Source organism: Hippichthys cyanospilos, chromosome 21 (genome assembly GCF_059441005.1).
Source record: "Hippichthys cyanospilos isolate Australia breed blue-spotted pipefish chromosome 21, RoL_Hcya_1.0, whole genome shotgun sequence".
In the NCBI taxonomy this organism is placed as follows: domain Eukaryota; kingdom Metazoa; phylum Chordata; class Actinopteri; order Syngnathiformes; family Syngnathidae; genus Hippichthys; species Hippichthys cyanospilos.
Genome location: NC_142389.1, coordinates 2,560,183 through 2,572,500, shown reverse-complemented (window position 1 = coordinate 2,572,500; position 12,318 = coordinate 2,560,183). Strand labels below are relative to the sequence as shown.

The 12,318-nt window shown below is 47.5% G+C and overlaps 1 protein-coding gene across 3 annotated transcripts in view; it reads right to left on the bottom strand.

The window, feature by feature from the left end:
• The window catches only part of prrc2a (proline-rich coiled-coil 2A), a 14,704-nt gene extending 2,852 nt beyond the window's left edge, over window positions 1–11,852 (bottom strand). The window contains exons 1-17 of one of the 3 annotated variants that reach the window (XM_088404937.1): window positions 11,756–11,852; window positions 8,995–9,146; window positions 7,845–8,022; window positions 7,621–7,732; window positions 7,435–7,516; window positions 7,198–7,341; window positions 6,771–7,012; window positions 6,596–6,684; window positions 6,028–6,179; window positions 5,697–5,799; window positions 5,466–5,625; window positions 5,135–5,227; window positions 4,345–4,894; window positions 4,004–4,257; window positions 3,554–3,845; window positions 3,239–3,461; window positions 1–2,755 (exon numbers count right to left, since the gene is read on the bottom strand). The exon at window positions 1–2,755 is cut by the window's left edge and continues 2,852 nt beyond it. In XM_088404937.1, coding sequence (XP_088261063.1) covers window positions 1–2,755; window positions 3,239–3,461; window positions 3,554–3,845; window positions 4,004–4,257; window positions 4,345–4,894; window positions 5,135–5,227; window positions 5,466–5,625; window positions 5,697–5,799; window positions 6,028–6,179; window positions 6,596–6,684; window positions 6,771–7,012; window positions 7,198–7,341; window positions 7,435–7,516; window positions 7,621–7,732; window positions 7,845–8,022; window positions 8,995–9,109 — 5,544 coding nt within the window. In that variant the 5' untranslated portion in view covers window positions 9,110–9,146; window positions 11,756–11,852. Of the gene's footprint in view, window positions 2,756–3,238; window positions 3,462–3,553; window positions 3,846–4,003; window positions 4,258–4,344; window positions 4,895–5,134; window positions 5,228–5,465; window positions 5,626–5,696; window positions 5,800–6,027; window positions 6,180–6,595; window positions 6,685–6,770; window positions 7,013–7,197; window positions 7,342–7,434; window positions 7,517–7,620; window positions 7,733–7,844; window positions 8,023–8,994; window positions 9,147–11,572; window positions 11,655–11,755 lie in introns of those variants that run through there. The other 2 variants (XM_088404936.1, XM_088404938.1) reach the window with 2 other exon arrangements.
• Window positions 11,853–12,318: the final 466 nt, after the last annotated feature.

Below are 12,318 nucleotides of genomic sequence, written 5' to 3'. Positions count from 1 at the left end.
TCCCTTGGCGAGGTGGTGGTGATGGTGAGAATACGGTTTCCCCGCGCCCTCTTTGTCTCGGAACTCGGTGAAGTCGCTGCTCTCGGAGGCCGTCTCCCACTCCTCGTTGGCCTGGTCAGAGTTCTGGTTGGTGAAGTCTGGGGACTTGGCGCCGTGGCTGTGGTGGTGCTGGGGGTGGGCGGGTCCTGTGCCGCCCTGGCTGAAGTGCTGATGGTGGTGGCTGTTAGCGTTGCCCAGGTGCCCGCCGCCACTGTTATTGTTAGCTGTCAGCGCGGTGCCGTGGTTTGCGTTCTGGGCATTTGTGATCAACGTCGTCGTGACAGCGGTTCCATTACTGTCCTGAACCGAGTTTACAGAGGGGGAGGAGGGTCTTCCTCCCCCGATCACCCCCACTCCGCCATTGATCCGCGCGGCGTTCTCTCGTTCTTTCAGCCTCCGGAAGCGAGGCGGTTTGTCCTGCTGATGTTGGGAACGCACGTGACGGCGACGCTTGGGTCGCTCGAAGCCACCGGGAGGGAACCCGCGGTTGGCGGGAGGAGGGACTGAATTTGGCCCGCCGGCGACCGAGGCGGCGTTGGTCGAAGCTTGTTGGTTGAGAACAGCGCCGTTGTCGGTGGACGCTTGAGTTGGAGGAGCTGCAGCCAACAAAGGGGTTTGAGGTGGATTGGAACCATGACTTTGAGCTTGAAGTCCTTCAACTGTCTTCTCCTTCTTCTCCAAAGGAGGTCCCCCCCTGCCCGAATCTTTGTGCCCTGAGGTTTGCGACGGGGCCTGCTGCCTTCGCGCAGAGTGCGGCTGCCTTGAGGGTCCCCCGTGAGAGGCCGAACTGGGGGCACCCCTGTGTCCCCCAGCGGGTCCGCCGACGTTGCCGCTATTCCTGTAGATGTTCCCTCCGCTACCACCGCCTCTGCCCCTCCTTGACGGCACGCCTCTCGGAGTAAAAACCCGAGCCTGCGACACTCTCGGCGGTGCAAAGGACACGTTGCCGCTGGTAGCGGTGTTAGTATTAGCAACGCCATTCTTGGCGTTGGCTTTGCGGGTGTCATCCTTGTCCGATTGACCGACGTCACTCGCGCCACTCTCGCTGCCCGTCTCCGAGCCCCTCTCTCTCCTCCTCTTGGGAATTTCTTCATATTCAGAGCCCTCGCTGCGCGTTTCGCTTCGATTCCTGGCCCTGGCCGGGTTGTGACGGGGCCTATCTTGACCGTGCCTACCGCCGGGGACCTCGCCCTTTGAATCGTGATGGTGGCCGACAGCAACAGATGCGCGAAAGTCTCTGCCACTCCTGCCGGCCATTCTGCCGCGGTTGCCACCAGCAGGCCCGGCGGTGGCTGTGTAGGTTCCTCTATAACCGCGACCACGGCCATAAAACTCTCCGCCTCGGCCACCTCTGCCCCGCGTGCCTTTGTTGGCAACTCCAGGATTATGGGAATTGGCGGTTCTTCGTTCAAAAGAACGGTCTCTGTCCCTGCGGGACGAGGATCCTGAAAATCCTGAAGAAGTGGCGTCTGCGTCTTTAGGTGCTCTCCCAGACCCGCCGCCCCCTCCGCCGGGCTGCCGTTCTTTGCCGCCATTCCTGGGTTTTATTGTCACAGCAGGCTCTTCTTTGCCCGATGGAGCTGATGCGTTATGAGAGGCATCCTGCTTTGCGGAGGTGGCTTGGACACCATCCTTCCCTTTCTCCTTAACAAAGCCTTGGCTCGATTTGTCTCCTCCATCGACTTGTTCCTCTTTCTTTGTCTCTTTTATCATTGGCTTCTTGATTGGACCCGCCCTTTTGTTGGGATTATTGGGTCCTGCCTGGCTGCCAGGCTTGTGTTCTGATGGAACATGGGATGCATCTTCTGCACCGCGGGAAATGTTCCCACCTGCATTGTTGGCCCTCCTGCCATGTGAGGAATTCCCACCCGCGCTGGTGCTGCCGGGTCGAGGACCCCACTGGGTCTCGGTTTTATGATCCCGCCCTCCTCTTTGGTTAGACCTCGGATGGGAATGGTGCTGGGCCTGAGCGTGGCTGCCGTGATGAGCAGGAGGTGAGCTAGAAGTCACAGAAGCATGTGGCGCATATGCAGCGCTTGGTTTTTCATGTTTTACATGACCGCCACTGCTGTTATTACTACCTCTTTCACCAAGGTTTTGCCCAACACCAGCATCACTTTCTCTGAGAGAATGAGGATGATGATGCAAAGCGGCCTTGACATTGCCATCTTCCCGAGTAGAAGCAGAAGAGGAAGATGAGGAGCATGAGGATGAGAGGGAGGGCTGGTGGAGTGGGGGGGAAGAACTGGCCTTCTTCTGAGGGCCCTCAGCTACCCTGTCATGGCTGTTCTCAAGCTTATGTGATTGGACAGTGTAGTGAGGCTGCTGAGGGTGGTGGTTGTGATGATGTTGGAGGTGAGCGTTGCCTTCAACATTACTGATTTCTGCACGGCCATTACGGTCATAGTGAGGGTGTGGAGCCCCCCAGCGCTGGCCTGGTTGAGATCCCCGAGCTTGGACTTCATCCTGATGGGCGAAGGCATGGGAGTGGGTTCCCCTTTCGCCACCTCTTTGTTGGTGTTGCTGTGTCATCCTTGCACCTTGATCCTGAAAGTTGTTGTAGTTGCTTCGCCCACCCATGTAATGGTGAGGGGGGTGGCTGCTGCCCGGCACATTAGCAGGCGGTGGCGTCTGGTTGGACGGGCCAGAGCTTGTATTGGACTGCTTGATGGGTCCCATTCCAGCCTCTCGTATCCGATGCGGAGGAGTGTCACTCCTGAATCCATGAAGATGACACACATGGAATTATGTAATTGTCAGTTAGCACATTGAAGCCTGACCTAAAGGTGTAGTTAATGCATCTCAGGAGATGGCCATTTTTCCATATATACTTAAAATGACATCACAGTTGCTCAGGGCCCAGGTAAAGATCAATCACGCCTTAAATTGCAAATGTTGCATGACCAAACCCAGAGAAGAAATGGGCCGTGATGGATTGTTACCTGAGCAAATGTAATGTCATGTTCAGTTGATAGCAAATGGCAAAATGATAATAATGACTGCCCCTTGAGATGGGATAAAATGGAAGGATTTTGTTCACTCGTATTCTGCAAATGCAATATTAATAAGAATACCACATTAAGGCTAGTGGGGCCATATAAAATCAATTATGGTAAGATAACATCTTGGTTGACGTGTATAAGAATCCAACAAAGCATAAAACTTTTAAATAGCAATAAGCTTTAATGTGTCCCCATACCTGGACCCTTTGGTCACATCCTCTTCCTCTGACATCTGCCTCTGCCTCAGAGGGGGATTTATCCCGCATCCTTCTCCTCCGCCCGGAAAGACCTCAGGCCCCCAGGCCAGCTTAGTATCATTAGGGGGAGTACCACGATGAGGGTGCCCTGGATGCTGTTGTTGTCGGTCAAAGGGGTCGGAGCCAGATCCCCCTGAATCGGACCGCTCACGCCCCATTAGACCTGATGATTGTGTGTGTGTTTTTTTTAATGACATAACTCGAATGATCCAAATAGATACTGTATATTTGAAATGATTACAAACTTATTCTTACCTGATGGGTGCATTCCAGTTGAGTAGAAATCCACAGGTGGGCGGCCCTGCATCATGCGTGGGTCCATGTAGGACATCATCATCCAACGGGGGTCAAAATTCATTGGAAGGGGACGAACTAAGTTGCCGGGTTGATACAGTGGTCCACCCTGCTTAGGTCCAGGTCCCGGCTGGGGTGTTGAAACTGGAGAAGGACCCTGCGGTGCTTGGGGTTGGGGGGCAAGCTGGCTTTGGGATGCCTGGCCATGCTGTTGTTGCCACTGCTGTTGCTGCTGCTGCTTCAATAGCTGCTCCTAACAACACGAAGAGAAGGATAGTTTGAGGATAAGAACATTCGCTTGTTTACTGTAACTTATATTCATTAAATTGATGTTTCATCTCTAGCATATGACAATATACGGTACATATTTAGTAGATATCAGTAATAATCATTGCCATTGTCATTTCTTACCTGCTGCTGCCTCTGAAAACGAGGTGGAAGGGACTTTTGGTACTTTGAGTAACCCTGGCCCGGAGGAACGATTACTTGACGGCTCGATCCTCCACCAAGATTCTCAGTCTTCACTGCTTCCGTCCCTCTTTCACCTCCACTTCCTGTTCGTATGTGAGGAGTGCAGACAGTCTCCTCTTTATCTACTGGTGAAGGTACTTCCAACGTAGGAGGCTGTGGCTGTGACACAGCTGGCTGAGCACAATGCTGGGCATCTGAAAGGCAAAGATAATTGATTGTATATATGTAGGTTTGAAATCAAACAAAGTACACAGAGTAGTCATTACCATCTGCGAACATACCTGTGTTTGACTCATAGCTGCTGTTGCTGCTTGCCCTCTTCCTGTCACCAACACCAAGACCTGTGCCCGACTGGGCAGGCAACACGGGAGGTTCTTCGGGGTCGACGCATGGTGAAGGTGGCTGGCTAATGTTGGGAGACGACGCAGAGGCAGACAAAGATGGACTCGGGCTGCCGGCTGTGGCCGCCACAGAATTTCCATCAAGGCTGGGTGTTTTACTGCCGCCGCTTCCTCCGACGTTGCCGCTTTGTTGCTGCTGCTGCTTCTCATCCAGCCTCTTCAACTTTTCTGCGCAGGCTGCACGTCTCTCCTCCTCCATCCGACGTTCCTCCTCCTCACGGCGTCGCCGGGCTCGCTCCACAGCGGCTGAGATCTCAGTGGAAGATTGCTTCCTGCGCTGACGCCATGTCTCATCCTCATCGTCCCCAGGGACTCCATGGACCAGCAAACCAGGCTGGGGAGGAGGGGTGGGGCCTCCTGCTGTTGCTTGATGCTGGGTGTGGCCTACTTTTCCAGAGCCCAATGATGCATTCTGGTTGTGAGACCGGTCCTGAACAAAGGGAGTTATAATTATTGTCATCATCATACTAAGTAGCTTCAATTCTTGTTAGGATGCTGGGATGCTGGCAGTTGTGCAGAGATTTTTTTTTGTTATGACCGAAGAATAAAATATACAGAGAAAAAAAAACAAAAAAACACCAAAAGGCAAACTCTGCTTATGAATGACTTCTGTGGCCCATTGGTGAGAAACGGTGGACTTTATGTCTAAAGGCCCTGTCAAGGTGTCTACCTGTCGGTAAAAGGAGTGAGGCCCTTGTCCGACGAGTGGCCCAGGTGGGGGGGAGGGCTGCTCCCGGTGACCACCCAGTCCATGCCTGCGCCCCTGTATACAGGTAGACACCATCAGCCGTACTCCACCACAATAGTCTAGCCTTATAAAGCGTAGATATACACCAACACCTCCACAAGCCTGTGTGGTATGTTGGGCATCTGCCTTTTAAACTGTGCCTGGGCCAACTAATAACTACACACTATTTAAATTGATCGAACACAACGTGCCTTTATGAGACCGCACATCTCTGCCGAACCCTACAACGCCCTAACAATAATATGTAAGTTACCTGGTAATTGGAAGGTGCTCCTTGACTACCGTCAGCCCATCCTGGCTTGATGGAGGCATCGTCAGTGTTGGAGGGAGGGCTGTGGCGGTTATCTCCGCTGCTGTCTGAGGCTCGAGAGCATGAGGTTGCAGAAGCGGATTCTTGAGATTTCTGCTGCTCACTAAAATAGTTATTTTAAAATGAGTGTAAAACAACAATGACAAGAAACTTGTTTATTGGTCAGAGACTGACTTTGAGTCATTCTTGCTCTCGGTTGCATCCTCTTCCCCCTCCTCATCTCCTTCGTCATCACTGAACTTCAACTTTGCAGAGTAATCAATCTCCTCATGTGCCCCTGTTAAACCAAAAGAGGACAAATAATCATTTAATGAAGCCCTTTGAAAACTTAACCTAGATTTAAGTATCCAAACTCAATGATTGTTGAATTTTTGTCACCAAATAATACATGCATGTATAATTCAAATAAAATGGTTTACATTAGATACGTTTAAACCTATTCGCAGTTTCGAAAATCTCAATTAAAAACATCTGTTGAGATTATTACGAATGCGCAAAGTCAGACCTGCCCAGCCTTCATCTCCATCGTGGTCAAGCTCGTCGAGCTCCTTGAGGTCATCCTGCTTTAGGATGGAAGGTCGCTTGACCACCTCTCCACCTGCATCTCGCGAGAGAAGCTGAGGCCTGCTGTCTGGACCGGCCTGCGACCGAGCGAACCTGAAAAAGGTGGAACAGCGTTAACAGGAGTAAGAAATGGGTTATGTGGCATCGTCTACGTTGTTTTTTGGTGAACAGACAGGCTGTTCATCCTTATCAGGATTCATTTCAACCTAAAAGTGCAAAAGTCTCAGAGAGTTGAAGGTATGGTGATGTGAATTTACTACAGAATGTGTACTTATGTGTTTAATTAAAATGCACCAAATTGAAGTCTTGAATTCAAGAGATTTACTGTTCTATGTATAGTTGTACCATACAATGAAATTCTTATTCTGTTCACTTAACTGAGCAGCAGACGACGCCAAGAAATAGCTAATATGCCTGCCGCCATGGCGTCTGACACAAAGTTTCCTTCTGAGCTCTGGAGGTACATTTTAACTTTTCAAAGCATTACTACATAATTGAAAAGTGCATACCTTGGAGCTGGACCTTCACCAGGTGGTGTAAACCTGTAAGGCCCTTGAGGACCATAGTTTGCCGGGAAGGGTAAATATGGTGGATACATCTAGGAGGGGATAACACATCCACACGTAAAACTTAGTTGGAGAATTACATTTGCGCAAACTTTAAAGAATTAAAAAACAAACTCACGAATGGAGGCATGATCCCTCGGAATTGGGGAAACCCAGGCCCCACAGGGGGCTGAGGCAGGGGTAAAGCGGGACTGCCTGCGGGAGGGTTCCTAGGTGGCAAGTGGGACTGCGAGTTTTGAGGCGGGACCCCGGCTGCCCCGTCCATCAGCAAAGCCCCGCCGCTGCCACCCTCTGCCGCCCCCTCCCCAGAGAGGGTGGGTGCCAGACCTCGGCCCCCACCGTCCCGCCAGCTTGTAACGTCTACAAATGACACAGAAATTAAATGACCGATTCTGTGTACTTCAAACACACATTTCTTTCCTATGAAAGAAATGTGTGTTTTCAGCTTATTACTTGAGTTAGGGTTAAGGTTTGTGTGCTTTCTGCAATGTTCTGCATTACTCAAAAACAATGTATCCATCTGAGAATAAAGAATCAGAACTCACTCTGGGGGCGGAGGCTTGGTCCGGGCCCATACCACTGATCTGCAGTGCCCTGTTCTCTGCCAGGTTTGTCCTGGTCGCCAGCCGCCTGCAGGGTGGGAAATTCCTCGCGAGAGAATGGCGACGGTAGGTTTGATCCCTTTCCACCTGCAAAAGAAATGTCAACAGGAATTTGTCTTTTCATAAAAACTTCACTGTGAGAAAAAGGGCTCATTCTTATTAGCATGTGTGAAGACCCACCATCCCCTGGTACTCCATGTGTAACACTGGCCTGTGCCCAGGACCTTGCCCCTACGGCCTGTGTTGAAGCTGGGGCCATAGCCTGAGCAGGAATGACAGAAATAAAAAAATAAGATATGCGACTACTGCGATTTTTTACAAGCTAAAATGGCATCATTTATTAATATTATGACGCATTTATCTTACTGTGACCGTTGGCACCTCCGAAGCTGGCGGGGTTCTCGGACGGGTCGGTGCAGGCGTCTGTGAAGCCACAGGCTGCTGCGGTTCCTGCTGCGGTGCTGACAATGCATCGGTACTGAAAAAGTACACACATACATCAATATGTAAACTTCTGTAAGAGAAAAGTACGATTCGAGTACAATTTGTCATATGCTATTTACTTAATACACTACACAAGCACCATTTACCTCTTTGGGTCCGCTTGATCCTGTTTGCTTGCCCATCCTGTGCCGTCTTTGGGAACGAGTGAGACGTTGGGATCGTTGCCTTTATTCTCTGCCTTCAGACTTGGCAAATTGGCAGGGGGTGGCATACGCCGGGCAGAGGCAACTTTACCGAGAGACTGCAAGCCATGGCGGGGGGGAACTGATCAGACAAAGGAGAGTATAAGTCAGGGAACCAGAAATCACATCAATGACATTTCTCACATCAATATGAGATTACTCTTATTCCTCATCATTCTCATACTTTTATTCACTATTTTTGCCAAAGAATGGCACACACCTGGTAGGGTGAGAACTAAGTGATCGTGCGTTGTAGAACTTTTGACATGTTACTATCTTGGTCAAATTTCAGCTCCCTTGTGTCTTCTTTCTTTACCTTCCATTTGATGTGAAACCCTTTAATAAAGGATTGGACAAAATACTGCGCAAGGGTTAATTGCCCTCAGAGAACTGAAATTTGGGAGTTCTAGCTGAAGATCAAACTTCTTAATTTCGTGAGCACTTGATAGTCATTTAAAAAGTTGCGTAATGAGTGAAACTGGTTTGCAAGCAGGAAAAAACGTTGTTATTGAAAAGTGAAGCTTTGTCGATTCCATTAGCCATTTTGGCCAGGGGGATTTGGGGGGGGGGACATCACAACATCACATAGATTTACTATGTTGGAAGGGAAATAGCAAAATCCTAAATAAAACATACACTTCAGGGACTAAGCGCAATAAACAGACTGTTTACAAGCAACCCTACGGATCAGCTCACATGACGAACCTTCCATTATTCACAATTATGGCCTATGCGGCAATAACTGTGCTGCAGCCTGGGGAATATAGAAGCTTGAAACGTAAGCATAAATACATGCACGGAATAGGAAGGGAAACAACAATTACAATTAAAATAAAATATGTGATCGGGGAATTCCTAAAAGTATTTATATTAAAACATTTTAAACAAGGTTTTTCTTTTTTTTCACTTGTGTGTAAAGTAACATTAAAAATGCGCCTTGAGGTGCAAGTGTGACGCAAATTACTCTTGCAGTACGCCATTATTGTAACTTGTGACACAGGTCACGTCCAACCCAGCGCTAAGCATAGGATCGGACACAAATCAAGATACTCACCAATAGGCTTTTGTGTTTCAAGGCTCTTTCCTTTGTATGTATCAAACAGGTTGAGAGACGCATACTTGGTTTTGCCTTCCTTCCCCTTTGCAGTTTGCCCAGAGCGCTCTGACATTGCGCTGTCCGCTCATCGAGTATGGTGAGCCCTGAGACTGTGGGATGCAGATGGCAATAGGTTACATTAGAAACACCAAGACACTGTTCACCACTGGCAATACTTATATCATTCCAAATGGGCCACGTTACAATGTGGAAAGGATGCTCTTTTTTAATACGTTTAAAAAATACACACTGCCTCTTGCTGTTGGCTTCCCATCACATGTGGCTCAGCTAAGAACCCGTCTCACCTATTTTCCGGGTTTGGTCATGTGACATTTATAAGGTGAGCCCCGACAGAAACCTTTGACGAAAACTTGTGTAAAGCACACACTGACATTATACGTTTTATGAAAAGTCTTATTACGTCTCATTTTGCAACACGGGGAGAAATCACCGCACAACCCTAAATGTCTTGGAAAGACAGCCATCTTTAAATGTGTGCGTGAAGAACTGGCAGCACCCTGAGCCAGGTGAATTGAGTCCAAAATGTACGGTTTCAAAACGCACACAGCTAGAGACCTAAAAACGGGGAAAGCTCACCTTAGATAGTGTACAAAACTTCAAGTTGGGAAACAAAATTGAGTTCAGGTTCACTTTTTAGTAGATTCCTAAATAACAGACTAAAACACTGTTGATTCTCATAAAACTGGCACTCAGTCTTAGCAACATGCATCTGATGTCTAAACTTCAAATAATGATTTCTTTTCGCATATGCATGACAAAGCACATTGATTCAGTTATAGTTAAGATAGTGCTATTGGTAAAACAGGTTGCCACTCCCAAAACTGCTTGTTACTTGTCCTACACTTTATTTAACATATGGACTGACTGGTTCAGTCAAATATGGAGAGGCTAACCTTGCGCCTAGAGTAAGCGCCGAAAATTTGAGCACATGTATCGAGAATGGATGGATGTTGACAGACATAACAATACACATGTGCACATTTCTTTAGCCTCTGCAAGAAACAACTAATTATTCAGGATCTCATTGAGCCACTTAGTTGTGCAACGCTTCTATATGTGTTTGTATGACTACTTTACATCCCACGGTAATAACCAAAGCAAAAGCAAGCACACCAGGAAAGCACATGGCCTGGAAAAAAAATCCCATTATTTTCAGAAGATTATTTGCACTACGAAAATTAGGAGTGAAAGCCAAGGCACCGATGTTGATTAATTCAACTCAGTGATAGCTACAAGATTATTGAAAATATAAACCTGTCAAATATATATTTAACATACCAGGGTAGGCAACTATGTTGGAATAGCATTCCTGAGCAACTAAGAATGCGAACAGCGAAAAATAAAGCATACCAACATCTGTTTGCGGCACTTAAATGTATACAACTTTGCCCACAAATATCCCGATGCTGCGTATGGTGTTTGCACTATGGAACACAAAAACAAACAACACCGCCGATGGTGCCGCTGAATGCATGCACCGTGTGTAAATGGCCAGATGAGATTAGAAAATTAGGTCGTGGACGACTGGTCAACTATATGGGATTAAAGGGGCCAGCAGCCTCGCAATACAAAGCCTTGGACTATCTGTAGCATCGAGGCCTTTACCCATCAGTGCTCTGGAGATGTTACCACGACACGGCTGTCAATGCAGCACAGAATAGCGCTGCTAAAATTCAAAACACCTAATATGCCCTCCAAATCGATAACGCTTTTTTGATCGATTGCGATTTAGTCGTAGCATTGATGCTAACCGGAGCTAACTGGCAGGCCATCCATGTTCGCACTGGGAGGGGGACTGCGTTGATGTTTCGTAACGCATTTCAACACATGTGGTAACACTTCGAGCAGTTCCTATCGGTCAAGTGTCCTTTCTTGCAAATCACACGTTAACCGGTGACCACGAGCTTCTCCAGTCGTTATTTCAGACACATAACGCTTATAATTCCGGCAGACATAAGGGAACGGAACAAAATGGCGCTGGACACAGAGGCCCGGTTGATTTTACCGTTAACATTTAGCGACACCGGTTTGCGAGTAAAATTAAATAAACACACTTAAACTGTTCATAAACGCATATGTAAACAATACTACTCTTATTTCCAAACGTTGATATACTCTCAATCCGGTTGTGAAATACATATAAGCGCATATCGAGCTGAAACTGACAGAACGACCTGCTACACGGGTTAGCATTATGTACAAACATTAAACTGAAATCAAATATGGTCAGACGATTGATAAAAGCACTTGTAACGTGCACCGGGATCAAATCGAGTCCCGTGCTTGACTTCCACGACATTTGCTTGCAAAACAAAACGCATACATCCATTAGCAAGCGATGCTAAACAAGCTAGAAACAACCAAGACTATCCCTCTCCGAAAAGAAAAACATTCAAGACTGCTCCTTCACAAAATTCCATTGCTGCTCTGTTTCAACAGCGTATTTAATTTCTACTCAAAGATTTATCTCTCTTTATAATATGACAATATTTTAAGACCATTTCCAGTTACTGACCTGGTCTTATCCCGACTTGTCTCGAGGTTGATTCGCAGAATGAGGTTAGATTAGCTTGGCTAGCACAGTGACCTAGCTAGCGAAGCAACGTTATTGCCCCCGCATAGTCAAACACCCCCCCTCCCCCCAACAGCATTTTCGTCACAGATGTGAGTGGATAAATACAAAGAAACTGCTGCTTACTTGTACTCCCCTTCTTTATCCCGAAAACAAATGAAAAGGGGGACCGAGGGGGAAGAATAGTGTAAATCCAAGCGTCACCTAAAAAGCCGTCATAGGCTACTGGGTAATTTCTTGAGATGGGAACAGTTTGGGTCCGGAGGGGGGATTTAAAAAAAAAAAAATTCAGTACACGAATCTCGGTTGTTAAAAATAGAAAGCGAAGATGTTTTTATAATCGCGAATCATAACAATGGAAAATGTTTTGTTTTGTACACGACATGGGAAAATGTTGAAAGGATGCCAAGAGAAAGAGTCTAAAATGTCGAAATGATGCCAAGAGAAAATTAGTCTATAGGCCTACTGAGGGTATTCCAGGTCATATTCAATTTTTCAGACAAAAAAGAACACAAATATGGCCTTTTTTTTGGTCATATATTATATTAGGGCAGGGTTATTTTAGTTTGATTACTTCCACTGGCAGCACAAGCCAGAATAAAAACACAAGGGCAACATTAACCTTTAAAGTTGTCCCTTTAAAAATGTAACCAAAACACTGATGTTCAAAACTTTGCACCACATGACGC